The 19648-nt window shown below is 38.5% G+C and overlaps 1 protein-coding gene across 1 annotated transcript; it reads right to left on the bottom strand.

Moving 5' to 3' along the window:
* Positions 1–2297: 2297 nt before the first annotated feature.
* Positions 2298–9844, bottom strand: LOC110063721 (ephrin type-B receptor 1-like). The gene is made up of 8 exons (XM_089277457.1): positions 9049–9844; positions 8816–8863; positions 7346–7792; positions 7063–7114; positions 5178–5336; positions 4814–4896; positions 4239–4352; positions 2298–3532 (listed from the first exon to the last, which is right to left on the bottom strand). Exons 1-8 carry the CDS (start codon positions 9704–9706, stop codon positions 3411–3413), a joined length of 1683 nt encoding a protein of 560 aa, XP_089133583.1. The 5' UTR covers positions 9707–9844; the 3' UTR covers positions 2298–3410.
* Positions 9845–19648: the final 9804 nt, after the last annotated feature.

The following is a 19648-nucleotide window of genomic DNA, read 5'->3' as shown; positions in this document are numbered from 1 at the left end:
GGCAAAATATATTTGCAAATGAAACAAATTAACCTCAAGTGAGCGTCATTGCTGTACATATTAACATTTGTTCTGACCCAGACATAACCGGGGTCTTAGGAATCCGAAATATTTTTCATGTTTGAGATTTATTTGAGGAACTGACTGTTTATGAAATCTCACAACTCTACTTAAAGAAAGGGCATTTACTTTAGACAAAAGCCCTCCAAAGCTGAAATTGACTGAGCGGGCCATAACTTCCACATGGCAACGGAGATTGTTGTGGAGCACTATTTTCCATTAGTGCATGGCATTAATCCAAAAGATGGCCATTTGGATATCAAAAGGAACATCAGTAGTCTGATAGTGAGTTTTGACGAAGATTAACTCGACTGAACGCGATTTGCATGCAGCAAACCGAAATAATAAACATTTTCCAAATGTCAACTGCTTAATTCACGTTATCCCTTACAGACAGCATGCATACTATTTAACAATTAAACTATGAGCTCGACATTCCTATGAGGTGATGGTTGATGAGGCCGAAGGCCGAATCAACTATCGCGTCATAGGTATCGAGAGCGAATAATTTAATTGTTTTAGTAGAATTATAATCAAATTTCCTTCAAATAACAATTTCCAATCATTTCTCAACGTAGTATCAAGCTGCACGCTCTAGTAAAATCGCGCGGATTGAATTGTTTTTTAAACTTGCCGTTGTGCACGCGCGCTCGATCATCGGTTAAGTGAGAAATTTCGAGGTTTTTAAGTCGCATAATGCTCAGTTTCCTTTCTTAAGTGTTCTTGAAGATTAAATATTTGGTATTCTAAATCTTTCGCGAAACATTAGAGAATCCAGAAAACGTTGCCATTATGTGGACGACCTCCAGCCGCTGGACTCTAATGGCTGATAGTAAACGAGTAGCCCAGCCAATCAGATTGCAGCATTTGCATTAGTATTCTGGTAGAATTCTACTAATACAAGTTATATACTTACCAATTCGTGATCGACCAACAGTCTTACTTCATCGAAAGATTCTTTGAAAGAGTAGCCTAATGTCAGACAATACGAACAAAGCGTAGACACTGTGTTACTTCTACGGTTGACCTGGTCTGCGCGAACTAAATAGAGAGATGCAATAAATATGCAGATAGCACATACTTATAATTTGACAAAGAATGATGTCACTGTCAAAACTAATAAAATCGGTTTGCGTGACTCAATAATACTCGCCAGCGTCGCGGTTTTAGGGTAGCTGGAGAAAGTATTACAGTTTGAAAATGTGTCCAGTCCAAGCCATTTTGGGGGAAAACTTATAGCAGTTGGCTGAGCAAACGTTTTGGATGGTTTGAACTAGATCTGTACGGGCAAACAGCCAGCGGATATTGTTGAAAAACAAAGATGTCTCAATGATTTGCATGTCACTAATTTCGTCAGTCAACGAAGGAGAACGAGCATGGCCTCCCTGTGTTCCAGTGTTTGAAAAAGCGAAAAGATGTTTACTTTAATTTGCAATATGTTCAGAGCTTGACTGTGTTTGTTTCATGAAGACTGATCCAGAGCTCGTCGACGACAAAGGGTAAATCATTGAAATGTGCCTTCAAAACGTTCAACCTAAGAAAGGTTGCGTGCTAAACTCCCGTCAAGATCTGAGTAATTATGACGACAACCTTATGACCCGGGAAAACATACAAAGAGACAAAACATAATGAAACAAAATCCACAACTGACACCTTGGTATAAAGGAGACACTTTGAGCCCGTTTAATTAAGCTTTTATCATTGACGGAAATGAAGTAAAACACAGTCTTTCATTTTTGGGTTTTAAACTTCATAATTTGTGTGTTTGAGTGTGCGGTAAATGTTTTATTTCGTTCCAAGGCTCATTAACTGAGGGGAAAAAAATTAGGGTTTAAAGCCTCCAATTTCGTAGAAAATGTCATGTAACCATGGAAACATGGTTTACAAGAGATTTGTGGGGAAGGATCGATACCGACTAAGCGAAATGCGATTAAACATTTTTATAAATGAGTTGCGTTTGAAGACGATGAAACGCGCACTCTGCTTGGCTAATACTAGGGCATTATAATTATTCTCCCGTAAAGCCCACGGGCCGATTACGGGCCTGCAAAATCCAAGCAAGAAGCCATATAATAAACAACTTATTAACTTCGAACGTTCGGTCTTTACGGGAAAATATCAAATCTCGGCCTTGCTGTGTTGACAACGCTATCGCTCGGTGAATACGGCAAAGTCTCGGTCTGAGATTTTCCCGAAAGACCTCACTCTCGGAAATAAGCAGTTAGTATCAGAACTGATTAGTGAGAACAATCAGAATATCTTTATTATTCACTGAGGGTGTGAGTAACAAGAGAGTGGAAAACATACGACACGTGAGCTATAACAGAGTTGCTATATTTTACTTGGTCTAAAATTTTCAGTAGCAATTTTCATAGAATTAACCAATATAAAGATTTCGTTCGAAGCCAAAAATTGAAATGCTAGAAAAAAGAAATGCTAACTATCAAATATCGAAAATACCTCTACCTTTTTTATCTAAATCTTTTGAATAACATTATCCTACCCGCCTCCTACAACGTTTTTATGATCAGTAAAGCAATATTTCCGGCATGAATGAGCATGTTACATCTGCCTAATGTACTTCGTGTGACACTCGCACGAGCGACGTCTTCGCTTCGACGTTTTGTTATGTATTGAGTATAGCATTCCTTTTTATATCATAAACAGGTAAATTAGCCATGCAATGATTCTCTGGGATTTTCTAACTTTTACAGCACTTAAGATAACTAGTTGGCCAAAGTTTGGATAATGCTCTCCACTGGATAAAGCACTAGGTGGCTGGGAAAGCAAAGTTTGTGTCAACAGTTCTCCACTGGATGGTGATTTACCCGTTTTATAGCGTTATCCACACTCGGACAGGGTGCCGTTTAGGTATGACGCACAATATTGAGCCTTGTGCCCAGGAATTAGCCGTGGGTTACCATGCTAGATCGGATAGGAATCAAAAAGCGAACAATCTAGTCGAAAAGCTACTCACGTTACCTAAAAATTAAGCATTCAGTTTGAATGGTGCTATTTAACTCAGTTTGGAAACAAATGAAACTGGTCAACACTATATTAGGGGACTTTAGATTTGAGTACGAGTGCGAGATCAAGTGCGAGAACGACTTTTCAATTCTAGTTTTCAGGCTTCACGTTATCACATCACATACCCATCTCATCCCATGAGCAACCCTCTCTGCCAGAAACCAGCATGAAGAACGAGGGCTCTAGAAACGTCACTGATTTGAAAATCGAAAATCGTACCCGTACTCAATTTCGTACTCGTAGTCCAATCTAAAGCTCCCTGTTTCAGTCAAATGGTATGAAAGTGTCTTGTGAATATCGTTCACGATCCTTCGTCAATCGTTCTAGGTCACCACGTCAAAATTAACATAGTCCTTGTCATCATAAACTTCCAAGTTCACATATGTCTGCAAATCAAAGAATAGATTCAAAAAGATATTAGAGCTTCCACGTTGTTGTGTCTCTGCTGATCAGTGTAACGGTTAGATTAAGGGAGTCAACGCCAATGTTGATACAATTGTTTGGTTCTTCTCTGTCTGCCAATGCCTCATTTTGGGCCAAAATTTAATTCTTTACTCGCTAGTTATTTCAAACTGTTTCGGATAGAGTGGCCGAATTTTTGTTCCTGATTCTGACCGAAGATTCTTATTTCTTTACCACTTAAAACTGAGTTGTAAATTGGTAAGCAATCGTGCGTTTAGACAGGCAGCTACAACTGCTCTTAAACTATTCTAAATTACATTTCAATGCTATCAACGCGTACAATAGGTATTGGGAGCGCTAATTGATGCCACTAATAAACAATTAGCTTCGCCTCATGGGCTATTGACCCGTGGCCCTTGAGGGCGAAGGGTCTAATTGTTTTAGTATCACCCAACTAGTCGGACAGAAAAGGTAATAATAAAGTTAGCAAATGCAAGTTGAAGAAATATTTATTTGGGAATAAAGCGAAAGAAAGCGTCACGCTCGATGGCGCCAATTTCGCTACTCGATGACTATTACTAATAGTCCCCTAGTAGCGTAGCTAATCAAAATGCAGGATTTGCATTAGTCCACTAGTTGGGTGATACTAATATATTATAGATATTAATAAAGAACTCATCCCCTGAAATAAAGCCAGGTATATACCCTTTAGGCTTTTTACCGCAACGTCTGAATGCGAAGCTCCTGACCAAAGTTCCCAGTCCTAAGTAGTTTCACTAACGTTATTTGGTCACGATCGAGATTAAAACTATCACAGATGTCATCGATATTTTGGTATGCGGCCATTGACAACATCGTAGCATCTAGAGAATATTCCTTATCACTTTCAGTTTCGAATTTAACGTTTTGTTACTATCAGGTGTTTCCTCCCATATGGAACGCACTGAACGTCTTCAACTTCGAAGTGACGTTTGTGTTTTAAGAGACAAAGCGAAACACTTAAGACCAAATCTTGAATATCAATATAAATTTGACTAGAAATGCAGTTTTGTTTCGAGTGCAGATGGATTAGAGGGTCTCCCTGGCTGGGTACAAAGTTAGTCAGAGTGGTGTCAAGTAACTTGCTAGACCAACTGACGAACCTGATCATCACTAAAATCACTTTTGCTATTTCCAGAAGCATATCACTCCGCATGTCGGAAACGGAAGCTATTCAGCCCATTTTCAGGTAAATTGATCAATGTAGAATGCTGATAACGTTCCAAACTAATTATTAATTCCTCATATTACGTTCAACGTTGCATCTGCTGAGATCGAGCCCCACCATCGTACACTCTAACTCCTGATTCCCTTGTTACGGGCAGTTTGTTTTGTTTTACTTCCTCTTGACGCCTGCACCGCCTATGTCTATCAAGTAAACAACAAAAGTTACACAAGTGACTGACGAGAGAAGTAGCTCAGAATGATCTCCCATTATGAAAGCCTGGTATCTAATCTATTGACAACGACCAATGTCAGCATGCAGGCATGACGTCATGCCAAAGGTGACAAACATTGAAAGGAAGAAGCAAACTAAAGCTATTAGCGCATAAACATCTAACATCAGAGATTCTGTCATTCGATTCTGTCGTTGATTTTTATATGCTTATGTGTCACCAAACCTTTGCTCATAGTTGCTAGTGACATACCTTTTGAAGATTTTGTAGCAGGCGAAAGAAACGATCAAAACTATCAATAACCCAACAATTCCGGCAAATCCGTAAACAATGTTTAGGTACATTGTAGTCTTGGAGTCTGCTGTAAGGAGGAGATATACAAAAAAAGGTCTTCGGTAATTAACCCCTATACTTATTTATCTCATCAGACGTTTTGGGTGGAGTTGGTTTCCGGTAGAAACGAACGGGGAGGGAACTAGTACAAGAACGGATTCTGTTGGAAACCACACTGTGAAAATATCATAATCAGAGTCAGAAACTTTTTATCAAAACACCAACTTACTGTGCATTTTTTCGTTCATTAAATCCATTTTGAAATCACTGGTTATCCTTGCAATCTGTTGGCTCTCAGTGGTGCGATTTATTCACGAATCGCACTATTTTTTGCTCTAAATCGCATCTTTTTCTGAGCCAGTGAGAATGGGACAGTAAAACAAAACAACCAATCAGATTTCAAGGCTAGTTTAAAGTAGTTAATAAAATTTTAGGAAAATTGACGGCAAAAAGCCATTGTGTGGAGAATTTTACAACTACTATTGCCAAAACCTTGTTGTTGTTGTTTTTTTTTCGAAAAATATTGACAAATTTAATTAATTACAGTTTCTGAATGACGATTACGAGCTCCTTCAAGATGGAGACCTACTTTAATGGAAGTTTCCAACTTTCAGTGTCCCTTTTGACTAATATTTTGGCGATTTTTCTTCAACATCTGCTCAAGATCCATATTATACCGAATACACTGAAAACACAAACAAAAGAAAACCATACAACAACAAATTCAGAGCCATCTCAAGAAGGTAGAAGAAGAAGGTAGTTTCAAACGAAGCAACACAAGAGCTCAACTCTGTCGCTGTGAATAAACAAATTCAAAATATGCCCCGCTCTACAAAACAGTGAATGAACGAACGTCTTCCGAAGCTGGTGCCAGTCCCGTCATCTTGAAAATGTCTTGAAACAAATGGTGCCGCAAGCACTTGACAAGGTCCTGAATATTAAGTTCTACACTGAGGTCACAAAAAAAAAACGGAGATGATAACGAACTGGACTTCCTTAAAATCACGCCATTAAGTAGTATTTAAAAGAAAAAAAAACCTACTATCCACTGGGCATCGTGCAGTCGAGGGAGTTTCACAACTCAAAAGAAATCCATCCCAGAATTACACAGGATGCACCTTCAAATTGCTTCTCCAAAGACAACGAAAAGTCTCAGCTTTAACCACAGAAGAAAGGAAGGCCTTCCATCATTGTTCCAGGCGACAAGAATTGAACTTTTATGCATGAAGTAGACTATTTTTGTTCTGACTGCAGAACTACTTGTTTCTTTGTCATGCTCGAATCAGTTTCCGTCACATGGCATTGTTTTGCATACTAAGGTTGCGTTCCTTTGGGGTGATCCGGATCCGGATCAGTGATCCAAGATCACTCGGATCATGGTGCATCAAAGGAACCGATGAATCCACTCTGGTCACGCATTCGTCGGTTCCTTTGATGTACCATGATCCGAGTGATCTTGGATCACTGATCCGGATCCGGATCACCCCAAAGGAACGCACCCCAAAGGAACGCGCCCTAAATGAGACGTAAAGGCGTTTCCGGGTCCATTATTTTCAACAAACTGGCTACTGGAACAATACACCAAAATCTAGAATTTAAGGCGAAAAACTTGTGCGATTTCAAAATGGATCTAATGAAGTGGCAATTGAACTTCGTGTCGTGCAATTTTGCTCTGAAATCATACTTGTGATTTGAAATCATTTCAGACCAAATTGCACTCCACTCAGTTCAATTACCATTATGAATCATCTGTGATTAAATCAAGTATTACTTGCTTCACTTTTTTATCGTATATTCCTGTTACTCAAAGCCGTGTCGGTTACCTTCAGTTGTCGGAATTGCTGTAGCAGCTGGAACTGCAAAAGAGACAATTGCAAATATACATAGGTAACTATTTGGTGCTTAATCGACAGTTTGTAATAAAAAGATAAGAATTGTTGAGATTACTATTTTACCGTAACCATTTTCGGAGATCTACATTTAGTAACCTTTTCGATATGCCTTGGGATTTTGCTTCAGTGACATCGCAAATTAGTTCAGTGGATTACAAAAGTTTTAACAGACGGTGAAGTGCATATATTTCTTACTCTGCGTTACTAAGTACACAAGGCAAACTGAATTTCTCGTAACTGATTCCTGATATAAATGTTTTTGCACAAACTCCATCAGTAACTCACATGATCCAGTGGTCCTTATGACGATTGCAATGAAGCTTCCTTCAACCTTATGTCTTCTTTCAGCCACCTCACTCACTCTGTTCTTAGCGTAGATTTTAAAGCTGTAATAACCAAATGGAGAAAGATCTGCCACAATCACTTGAGTCACGTTTAAACCTTCCTTATTTGGTATGTAACTGACATCTCTCTCACAGTACCCCTCGAGACACGTATTATTGCTGTCACATGCCTTACGACAACTGACGTCATAATACACACGTGTCTGATCACCAGTTATGACAGGAGGCAGCCATCTTATCTCTACAGCACTCTGGTTAACAAAGGTTACAGTGACATGCCTTGGGGCTGATGGTAAAACTAAAAGCAATGAATACGCATATTTAGCACTAAGTGGGTAAAATGACATAATCCTGGAAAATGTAGTGATCATTTCTTTTCCTTACAGTATCTAACTGGGAAAATAGCAATAAATGATCATTGTGTCCTGGTGCAATCATAGGAAAGTAAGGGACCACAGCGATTAACAACCTGCTTGCAGGCCAGTAAAAAATAGCAAGAGAGAGGGTAACGTTGCCGAACCCCCCTGAGGACAGAAAAAAACCCACAAACTTCAAACTACAACTTTCCGAGTAGCACTAATAGAAAAACCCAAGCCGAAAGAAGGAGAGTTTTCTTAAGAAAGGACCATTTTAGAGTGTCAAACGCCTTTTACTTCTAAGTCGAAAAAGAGTAGCACAAATGGCAGGCCACCAGTTCTGTACTTTTCCCCATTTCCATGTTTTTCAAGGCTGTTAAATATTCTGTAAGGCATTTTTCAATAGATTCACTTCCGCCTTAACTTAAAACTGGCGTATCAATTATCTGAAAAAAAAAAACCTATCAGCTGGTGGAAAATCCGTCTAAAGCTTGGACGAGTATAAATCTTTGTAGAAAGCCTTGCATTCACCAAGAATTTCTTTGTCTGACGTTGCGAATTCGTTTTCGCTTTTCTTCTTTTTTTCTAGATTCAAAAGATATTCCTGTTTTTTCAGCCTGACTGTGCTACTGAGTTTTGGAATGCAAAATAGCTCATAGTCATGAATTACTCTAAAGCGCGCGATCGTCAGGCGATGATGACGATAACTGGCACCAGCTTTACGTAGTCTTCATGTAAAGATAGGTTCTAAGTGATGTTAACCCGTGAAACAAAATGACAGTGAGATCAGTTCCAAGGTGAACCCAGTAGGAATCGACAAGAGAGTACCTAATACCAGTTAAATGGAAAAATTAAAAACATAGCAGGACATTATTACCAGACTTATACGAGAATAAGTCGCAAATGCAGAGAAAGGATTTAAGCTACCGTTGAAAATGTGAAAAATTAAATTTCAAGTTTCTTACTTGTGCAATTAAGTCCCCTCTCGTCATTATATGTACCACCTGGACAAACTAAAAAGAATTATTATAAGCTATAAGCACAAATATCGTGCGCCTTCTTGCTTTACTGTATCGAGGAGGTATGGAACCGAAAATAATACAATTACTCTCTTTGGCTCATGCTGGTTTTCAGGTCATTCCAGAATCTGAAAACATATTCCATCTTACTGCAGAAATGTTTGCAAAATGCAACATACCTTCGCATATCCCCCCATTATCGTTATGCATGTCTTCTTTACAAATACATTTTCCCTCAAGTCCAGTGGTGTTCCACACGCCATTACTTTCACAGTGAACGTACAAACTGCCTGATACTTGAACTGTATCTTTGATACAGCTTCCCTGAACTTGAATGGAGTTGGACTCATTTGCTGGAGCTACAGTCCTTGGTAGGAACACCAAACGGTTATTGAGCGGTTCATAAGGGCAAACGTTGTAAGTGACTTTGACAGAAAGTAGAGTACTACAGGCTCCATAATTATGGAAAGCTAAAATAACATACTTTCCCTTAGGAAGGAAGTTTATTGTTTCGGAAAATCTCTTATAAGTAGCCTGTCTAATTACTGCTGCTTTTTCATACGCCATTCTGTTACCGTGAGGGTCAGGGTATTGAGACTTATCTGCAATAAGCTGGTCTGAGTGGTTAACGAACAAGTCAAAAGCATCATCGCAGTATGATCCTCCACTATTCGGGAAGGTAGAGCAACTTCTGATGAAGTAGTCGACAGTGATATCGATCCTGCTTGCGTTCCTGATTGAGATTTGATCACTTATCAACCAATTGTCTGGTTGGGGACTTGACAGTGGTAAGTTGACATCACATGCTACATATCGTGTAGGGTTAGTGCTCCTCATCCACTGAAACGATAAATAGTTGCACAAACAAGATATAACATAGACCAAAATTAGATATTATTAATCAATTTGTTAAATAACTCATACTGCTCGAATATGAATTGGACCTTTCGATCTGAAATGTGACTGAAACATGATTGTGTTATCCCTGTACGACTGGTATTGAAACTGTAATTTTGGTTTGGTCATTTATCATATGACTGAAAAATTACTTCCTTGTGATTGGCTGAGAGCAGACCAATTTTCGTTAACTTTACTTTGCACCGCAGTGAAAATTAACGCGCTTACGTTCGTAAATTTCTCAGTCATATAATAAGCGTTTAATCGTATGAAAGAGCGAGCAATTAAAGATGTACATTCCTCGTTATATTTGAAAATTTTTTCAAATTGTACTCGCCTAAAGGGTCGTGCAATTTTGAGAGAATTTTCAAATGTGTTTAAATCCTTAATCCTCCGTAGGAAAAAAGATGGCGACTGGTACATTTACCCATAGTTCTTAGTGCACGAAAACCTTAACAACGTTCATAAAAACGTGCAGAAACGTTATAAAATCTTCAAACTTAGGCTACTCAATGTCCTTAGTACAGGGGAAAATATTGTAAAAATTTCACTTTCTTTGTGCCTCGTAGGCTGTGTTGGGTTCGCAAGGCATTGTGGTAAAATGTACAGCCGCCATCCTTTTTCCTACGGTGGATTGCACTCGCATTCATAGCGGAGCTCCAGCGCACGAAGAGCGCCAGCGGAGCACCATGTGCAGGAGAATTTGTTTAACCATCAAGCCAAGTTGCTTAGGCGAGATAAGCTTATCTTCAATAGGAGTTGTGAAGTCTTCCTGATTTGAAACCATGCTCTGAGACATTTTATAAATTTTATCGTTTTAATTTCGGGCTTATCTCTTAACAATAATACTTGAGTCGCTTTGTCGCAGTTGTTGTAAGTTACATATAGTAGCAATTAGTTTTCTGTCGGTTTTTGCCGGTAACCTCACGTGTAAAATAAAATAAAAAAAACTGTATTTGAAAACACAACCAAGTGAGTTTTGAAGTTTTATTTGTGTTAGTAGACACAGTCGCTTCGTAGACTGCTGAAATTTCCTTCTTCTGTTACGATTGGAAATCAAGTTAAGAAAGGTCAAGAAAACATTTAATGCTTTGAAATTGAACAGGATCAGGAGCCATAATCGGGGACGGAGACCGTAAGCGCGCGCCATTTCTAGTATTGGGGTTGTCCCCATGATATGGGACAATAATTCTATTTTTAGAACAAATTGCGCCATCGCCTGAGGCACACGCGCGTACATGCTGCGAGGATTTTTGCGGATGTCGCGCGTGGGAAATGGCGTCAGAAATTCCCGAAATTTTGTCATGTTTTTGGCCCACAACTCAACGCGTTTACGTCTGTTGGAATTTTGCTTAAGTATTTTCGTCGTAAGCTGCTCCAGTTTGAGTGAAGTAAGACAGTATCGAATTGAGGTATGTTCCGCTTTAAACTTAGATATGATATCGCTGACCAAGTTGTGTTCCGACGGATGCTTCTTTTACATGAGCTGTACATTACTCCACTCTAAGTTTCACATATGTTGAAGATTAACAGCTCTTCCAAACCACAGCAAAAAACTAGTTGTATGGTTGGATATAGCAGCGTTTCAGGACTTCAAAGTTTCCCTCCTCTCGCCACAGGCTTGCGAGGATTTTGCCAGAGTCTATCTGGACCGAAAAGTAAAACAAAAAAAGTAATTGCAAGTTTGAGTTTCGCCTGAATTGTAAGCAACGCTCCATGTTTTATCAAGGCCCAATAAGCGACAATAAAGTTTATGTCTGTAGATGCTGCTCAGTTTTGTTTGTGTAAAAATAATTGTCTGTTGTCGATGAATAAGAGCGCCCGCCGATGCATGTTTTGTACAGTCAGTAAAACATGACAAATTGGACTTCCCACTTTTGTGAAAACGTACATCGAACTCATATAATATCTCTAGTTTCTAAATATGTTTAAGATTGATAAATGTTTGAGAACATATTAAAAGCTCAGCTGAAAATATGTGAATACAGCAGAAATAATCAGCAAAGTTACGGTGACGCTTTCTTTAATCAACTCGAATAACGATTTCGATTTCGTTGGTTGAGTTATCAAAACTCCTTGTCTATTTTGTTTTCGCAGTGTAAAATTTCAGCATGTTAAAGAAACACTCATGATGTTAGTAACCTTTTGGCGTTCGTGAAAACTGTTGCAGCATCTCGGCACAAAAGACCACGAAATAAATCTTTGTCAAGGTTTGTTGACAATTGAAAACACCGACTCGGACTTGAAAGAGCGCGCGCTGCACTATGCAAATGAGCTACTGAATGTACGCGTCAGACTTTCCTTTCAAAAACTTTTGCAAACTCGCCAAGCAAACAGAAACCATAAGAAACTATCAAAAACAGGGTTTGGTTATGATTAAGCATTTTTTGGGAAACTCACAAATCAACTCGATACCAGAGTAAAGAGTTTTCTTACATAACTTTTCTTCACAAAACAAACGAAAAACTGACGCGTACAACTAGCGCGAGCAGATATTATTCATTCACAGCGCGAAAAAAAATAAAAAACACTCACCTTTTCCATTAGCTCAGAGCATAAAACTACATATAAGAGTCCTGGCTCTTATTCCCTGCCTTATTCCCTGCCATCGCTGTGAAAAATCTGCAAGAGAATCTCGCAGCTCTCACCATTTGATCACTCAACGTGACAACATCCGCGCGAGAGCCCCCGACACGTGCGCGGATCCGCGCGGATATATGACGTCAGGATGGCGCAATTTGTTCTAAAAATAGAAAATTGTCCCATATCATAGGTGCGCGCGGATCCCAAGACTTACGGTCTCCGTCCCCGATTATGGCTCCTGACAGGATTTGCCATATTTGACGCTCGTATGTACTTTTCTTTAAAACGTCAACGCAGATTGCATGACAGAAAAAAATGAACATTTAATTTCAAAGCAATCACGAGTAGCTGTCAAGCATCTCCTATCGCGGTCGACTGCGTCGCGTCAACTGGTTATAACTTAAAATGGGGCCACCTTGACATGTTAGCAAGAAGACGGTCAGATACCCATTGTAAGATAAAAGAGACTCTGCTAACTAGGGATTTGAAACCTACCCTAAATGATAATGTTAGCAGCGAAGCTTTATCTTTATTAGTTTGTATGTTTTCTTAATATGCAAATTGTAAAGCTTCTGTCATTTTTATTGTTCATCAAATATAAATAAGAGCTGATAGATTTTTAATTACGCAGAAATTAACAGTTTTGTCTTAGGCTTGGATCAATTATTCCCACTGAAGTAATAAGGAATTTTGTGAAGCGCTTCTATTTAGAACAGTTAAGAAATCTGTATAGATGTCTCATACTAGTGCAACTTTGATAGAACGGAGGTCTACAGTCTACGACTCTATTTAAGTACACCATCCATCACTTACAGCGAAAATTGATCAAAACCACCAACCTTAAACATTTTAAAACTACACTGGTCATTATTGTCCCTTATGGATTTTCCCTTTCACCCGTCCCTTACCAAGTTGGCTTGGTGTTGAACATCGCGTCTGCGGGTAATCTTATGGATTTGTAGCCAAGAGTGCCAACGTTGCCTCCCATATATTTATAGGCTCATATAGGCAGCGCAAGAAAACAGAGGAATTGGAATGCAAGACATCATACGAAGCACTAGCATTCGAACTTACCCCTCGCATGAAATTTCCTGGAGTTTTTTTCCTTTCCCAATGCCATCCGCTAACTGCCTGTGGTTCGTTTACTAATGTCACCTGACGTGGAGAGACCGACACTGCAAACGTCAAAGTAGCAAAAGTAGCGATCCAAAAATGTGCCACACACTCAGTCATACCTGAAAATGATTAGATTAGTATAGGTAGTCGTTTGAATGCGAATGCAATAGAGTGTTTTCGATTTGTTAAAATTTAGCTTGGCAGCGAGGCCTACAAAGGAAAATGAATGAGCATGTTTATTCATTTCTCTTGCTTGTGCCTCTAGGCCTCGCCATCAAGCTGAAATTCAATGTACGATAGTCTCGATGGGGCGGTGGCTTTAACGGCTGATGTGAAGGACATTTCGTTATAGTGTACTTGAGGTGCGAATACTTAGGTCAGGTGACTTTGAACGCTTAGTGGACTTTTGCGACCACGCGGTAATGTTGTTTACTAGTTTTCGTAATTCGTCGTCGAAGTTGCTGTTTTTAGAGTCAAGTTCGAATAAATGGTTTAACTCAAAACCATACTGGTAGCGGAGGGAGGTTCAAGTTGTGGAAGTTCTTCAAATTTGACGGCATTTTGTTGAATTCGGCGAATTTCCTCAACCTGAACCTCACTCCGCTACTAGTATGTTCTTAGAGTCAAGTTCGAATAAATGGTTTAACTCAAAACCAACGGCTAACAGCTAATATTTTGGCTTTTTTTACGGCTAACGTTTAAATTATTTTCCTTATGGTTAACAGAAATCTGAGAAATTAATTGTCATCGTTAAAAGTTAAAAATTAACCTGAAGAAGGTAAAATTTTAGACAGCGTTTACCGGAAAAATTTGAAAACGCGGCTTTATCTCTACGGTTTGGCCTACCGAAAACGGTCTTCAAACACGGAGGAATTTGGAAACGCCGGCTTCTCGTTTTCGTGTGGACGAAAACATTTTGAAAAAGGAGCTTTTCGAAAGATAACATCACGACAATTATGTGATTTGTTCACATTGAAGAAGGGCTATGCCCGAGAAGTTTGTGATTTTTCACAAGATGACACTTCGACATATTTCTACGTTATCAGTTTTTATTTTTATTTTCTTTTGAACGTTTATAGAAGTGGCAAGCATCTACCATGGATAACAACTTCTTTCGTTTTCGTTCATCCTCTACATATGATTTTCCTACTCGAGTTTTCCTCAAACACAAATTCATGTTGCGTTTTCAAATTTCTCCGGCACGGCGTGGACGGAAAACATTTTTTTGACGTGTTTTCAGAGTGATATTTCTACGTGGCTTAAGGTTAAAATTTTCCAACTTTTATGCCCAACGGCTAAATTGTTGACCCATTTTAAGGCTAATGGTTAACTGGCCCTATTGAGACCTCATGTATCGAAAGTAGCGTATTGTAATTAAGGATTTACAATGCTAGTGATATTTTGAAATTCTGTCAAAATTGCTCTAGCCTTTAGGCGAGTGCAATTTAAAAGAATTTTTTTAATTTTTAATGATAATTAGTATATACCACACAAGTGAATAGTGCTTTTCGCGCGCTCTGATTGGTTAACTCGGAGGTGGTTAGCCAGTACTATTCACCTCCGAGAAGCCGGCGCGAGAGATTTTAAAATTTCCGACCGCTTGTCACACATAAAATAACGTTAACGTTTTGCCGGGTCCGCTAATTATTTAGCAGGCTTGTGTAGTATATACTAAAACAATTATTCACCTAAGTGTCTGTGAAAGTGGTGGATATTTACCTCCACTTCGGTGAATAATTGTTAACTATAATCGTAAACAAATTTGAAAAATTTGCACTGCAGTGCAAATTAAAAATTAACGAGAAATTAGCCTGCTTTCTTTCAATCACGCTGAAGTAATTTTCTTAGTCATAAAAAAATAATAATAATAATATTACGGTCGGTAGCTGTTGGTTAGAAGGACTGCAGAAGTACAAAGGTTGTAATCTGTCCCGCGTGGATATTAGCTTTTATCATATGGAGAAGAGTGTTTTACTGGGAACTAAACCACTCGTAGATTCCATACGCCACTTCATCCGGGACCCGAGTGGCGTATTTTCCGTATGTCACCTTTGTGAGTGTCGTATCGTTCAATGAAGTCACGATTCCCGCCTTTTGCTTGTATAGTTTGTATAGGTAATCAAATAATCTCGAGTGTGATTTGGACTGCAAGTGAATTTTTAAAAGTCTTCACAAAATCATTTGATTACCTGTTAATAATATATATGCATTCTAATTTCAACTCTCTGCACTGATTGGGATTAATTGACGTGCTCTCAACCAAATTAGTATGCTGATTTTTTGCATCTATAAATTATTAGTCTTATTACTTATAAAACACTTTAAACACTTTGAAGCCCTAATTTTTTTTTTTTTTTTTTTTTTTTTTTTTTTCAGGCTTCTTCTTTCCAATGGCTTAAATTGGAAAATTTACTGCGATGATCATTCTTCACTTTCATCTACAACCGCAGTTCATATATGAATTATTTCATATAAAATTCACATCATTTCACTCCTCACGGGAAGATATGAACTCAATTAAGTGGCCTCGCTCCCAATGTGTGGCTTCATAGCTCAGTTGGTAGAGCATCCCACCGGTATCATGATCGCGGAGGTGACGGGTTCGAATTCCGTTGAAGCCCTGATTTTTTTTTTTTTTTTTTCAGGCTTCTTCTTTCCAATTGCTTGAATTGGAAAATTTACTGCGATGATTATTCTTCACTTTCATCTTATAAAACACTCTTCTAACTCATGATATTGTTGTCTTGTCTCTTTCTCCTTCAGAAATTTAGGGAAGAATTAGAAACGAAATTTCAGCAGTAATTTCTCAAGTTAAGTCGTCACTACTTATCATGATGCCTTTGACGTAACCCGCAAAACGGACTAACGAAACAAAAACCCAAAAGAGATATCAAGAAACGAACTTGACATTTATAATCTTTTTATTTTGTCTGTAACGTCACTCAGATAAAGATTTCACGATGCTGTTCCACACGACCTCTATTTCCGACATACGACCTCTCAATTCCGCCTTGATTGTAAAATTCGGTTTTCAGACAATAAAAATTAGCATTGAAACACAAAGAACGAATAAAATTAACCAAATGACCTATTAGATTTTCAAATATCAATTACAGTAAACTTAATTCTTTGTTTTTTCACAGGCGAGCGCTTTTCGCTGTCGGTAGAGAGCAATATAGATACTTTTCCTGTACACACTTTTGCGTACTGAATTGTTTTCTTCGATTCGCGAGTGGGTTTGAGAGTTACTAGTTTAGTTCTACTTCGACAAGGGATCGAGTCAAAACTTTCCTTTTCGAATACTCTGCAAAATCACGAGAAATGCGTTTCTCGTGGCGTCTTTGACACCGCCGAAATACACCTGAATCAAAGTACCTAAAGCTCAGCAAAGAGAGTGGCTGAAGCGGACCTCAGCCACAAAGCATCTGAACAGTTGAAGACAAGAAATCTCTTTGTTTCTCTTCTGAAAACTGTGATACACTTTTCGTTACAGTTTAGAATACACCCAATTGCCAAATCAAGTGTTTGGAAATTGAAACTTGGATTGTCTTCCAGTGACAAAAGGTTTTTCTTATTCAGTTCATGACGTTGATTATCAGGACAATAAAGTCAATTGATTGAGTTAGCGATTCGACTGGGTTTGAGGAAATTGAGTACTATTGGAATAAACTTACCTTGTATTATATTCTCGACCACCAGTCTTAAAACATCTAGTTTGAAAGGGGACGCCAAGGTGACCAGTAAATTAGAAAGCAGCTCCCCAGACTAACGGTTTACATGGTTACACCGAAATCTGATAAGTAACCAAAATCTCAAGAGTCATACGCTATTGCCGCTTTTCATGTGACGTCGTCATTTTCCAAAATAAGAAATTACCAATCCTTCTGAAGTTTTAGTTTCATCAAATGTAAGACCCTTTAATAACTTGATGTTTTGCAGCGTTTAAGCTCGACAGGGTTCCTCATTTTGAAATAGGGCACGTTTGAATTTCCAAGTTTATGCGTTGTGTGACATTAAAATGGCGGCCCGATAAGGCTCTCGAATGGTCAAAAAGATGAGTTATTGCTCAAGTTTTTGCTAACTAAACAGTTGTTGCTCTAGAAAAAGTATTAATTTCAATGTGTCGGAGCTCTAGAGTAATAACTTTTCGTTTCAATGGCAAAACTCAATGACAGATGTTTCTGTTACTTTACGGCCGCCATGTTTGTGTCCCTCCAATGGGCACAAACATGGCGATTCCATACAAAGCTCTATAAATTTGTGTGAAACACTTCTCGGAATAGCGGGAGAATGAAAAACTGCACAGACCTAAATCTTGGCGAGGTTGTTTATATATCAGTCATCTTTCATATCCCAGCTTCTTGACTTAATTTATTGAATGGTTATGATTTTTATTTTTGATGGCGTGACACTGCAAACCAGCCATTGTCTGCTTCTGCTTCCACTTCCGTCTTCGCTCTCGCCCTCGCCGAAGCGTCTACGGGCAATTTAACGTTAACGTTCAGTTAATATTTAGTGTATATTAGATGTGTTCTTCTGAGTTTCGATTTGGTGTACGGTTTTGCTTTTTCAGACTAAGCGCTTGTATTTGTATTAACCTTTCGCAATTGTCTGTTACCATTAATTCTGATAATAAATTAGTGTCATTTTAAATATATTATTACTGTTAGAAGCGCACTTCTTAACCCCACTGAAATGTTCACATAAAATTGATTTCATAACCCTACTGATTGTTTGGTCTGTATTTAGATGAAAAAGGAACTCAATTTTTAAAAATTGCAGTTACATATATTGTCTTCGTGTGATCTCTTTTGCTGATCGCTATAACATTCAGGATTTTAAAGAGCTGATACACGTATCCATGTGTCACTCCTCGTATGAGAAAAAATAAAAGTGCTCTGAATCAGCCACGTTTTGCTCTTTTTGTTTGTATCGCAGCCTCGTCATCCACGCTCTTGTTGAAATATTGTGATTTATAGCCTTGATACTTTTTTTTTTATTATTCCGATGTCGAACCAACTTAATTCCGATTTCTTTCAAATCCTCTTCATTGGGCTGAGTAACATTGTTGAGGTTTTCGGTGTCTATGTTGACGTATTTCAGACAATCGCTAACGGATTGTAACTCTGCAATTCTGCTAGTAAGCAAACCCCTTCCGAACAATGGAACGTTCGAGGTTTCTGGTACATGCATGTATGTATTGCTTTTTTATGTTTGTTTTCGCGCAACACGGTTTTCGAACAAGGACAAATCTCTGCGCACTTCTGAAGTGTATACACTGCCGAAACTGTTGTTTTCTCGCCTTGCTTTCTTTATTTGACAGTCTCCATCGCGTTATATTAATGATATAGTACATCACCAGTTTTTAAAACTAAATGTTTACAGTTCGATACAGCGAGTACAGCGATTAATTAGGATGAATTACACCACTTAAGAAAACACACCAACCTTCACAATGCAATTTAGTACAAGCGGGAGAATGTGGCATTTATTTCTAAGTTTGCCTTCATTAAGCTATGATGTCGTTCGTCATCGCTTATGCTGTCGCCCGATGTCCAACGCGATTTGCCATTTATTTTAAATTGCCGGCGGTAAGAAGATTCACACTAGATAATGAAAAGATGAAAAAATCATGTAACTCCATAATGCGTCTGTGGATAAATGAGTAGTTCCTTTGTTAATTACAACACAACGTTAGTTAAGAAACAGAAAACTTTTCCTGTCTTTCTATTGCACATAAGCACGAGAGAACGTTTGGGAGACCAAGAAATGCTAAGGGAATACGAGCTAAAGGCGAGTGTTTCGAAAGCTTTTTCTAGTTCTTCTAAACTTTCACGAGTTGAATTAGGATTTGTTTGTAAACTTGTAATCGAATGGAAAACGCCCTGAAATAGTATACTCAGCTACATAAGATTAGTCTGCAGTCTGAATAGTTTTGAAAAAGAAAAAAAAAACAAACAAATTCATACATATGACTCCAAAAATAATACCTTGCGAGCAGAGATTCCCTTCTCTTTCTGCCCGGTGAACGACGAGAGGTAACCTGTGCCTGGAATCACTCGATCGTTTAATCAGCCGCCGCCGTCCACGACCAAGGAAGAATAAATTAATAATACTGATTTTTGATTTTGTTTTTTACAGATTTAAAACTTACACATGAAAGAAAGAATTCATATCGTTGTC

Source organism: Orbicella faveolata, unplaced genomic scaffold (assembly GCF_042242905.1).
Source record: "Orbicella faveolata isolate gen_17 unplaced genomic scaffold, um_ofav_v1 contig_12, whole genome shotgun sequence".
Lineage (NCBI taxonomy): Eukaryota > Metazoa > Cnidaria > Anthozoa > Scleractinia > Merulinidae > Orbicella > Orbicella faveolata.
This window is presented reverse-complemented; position numbering and strand designations above follow the sequence as displayed.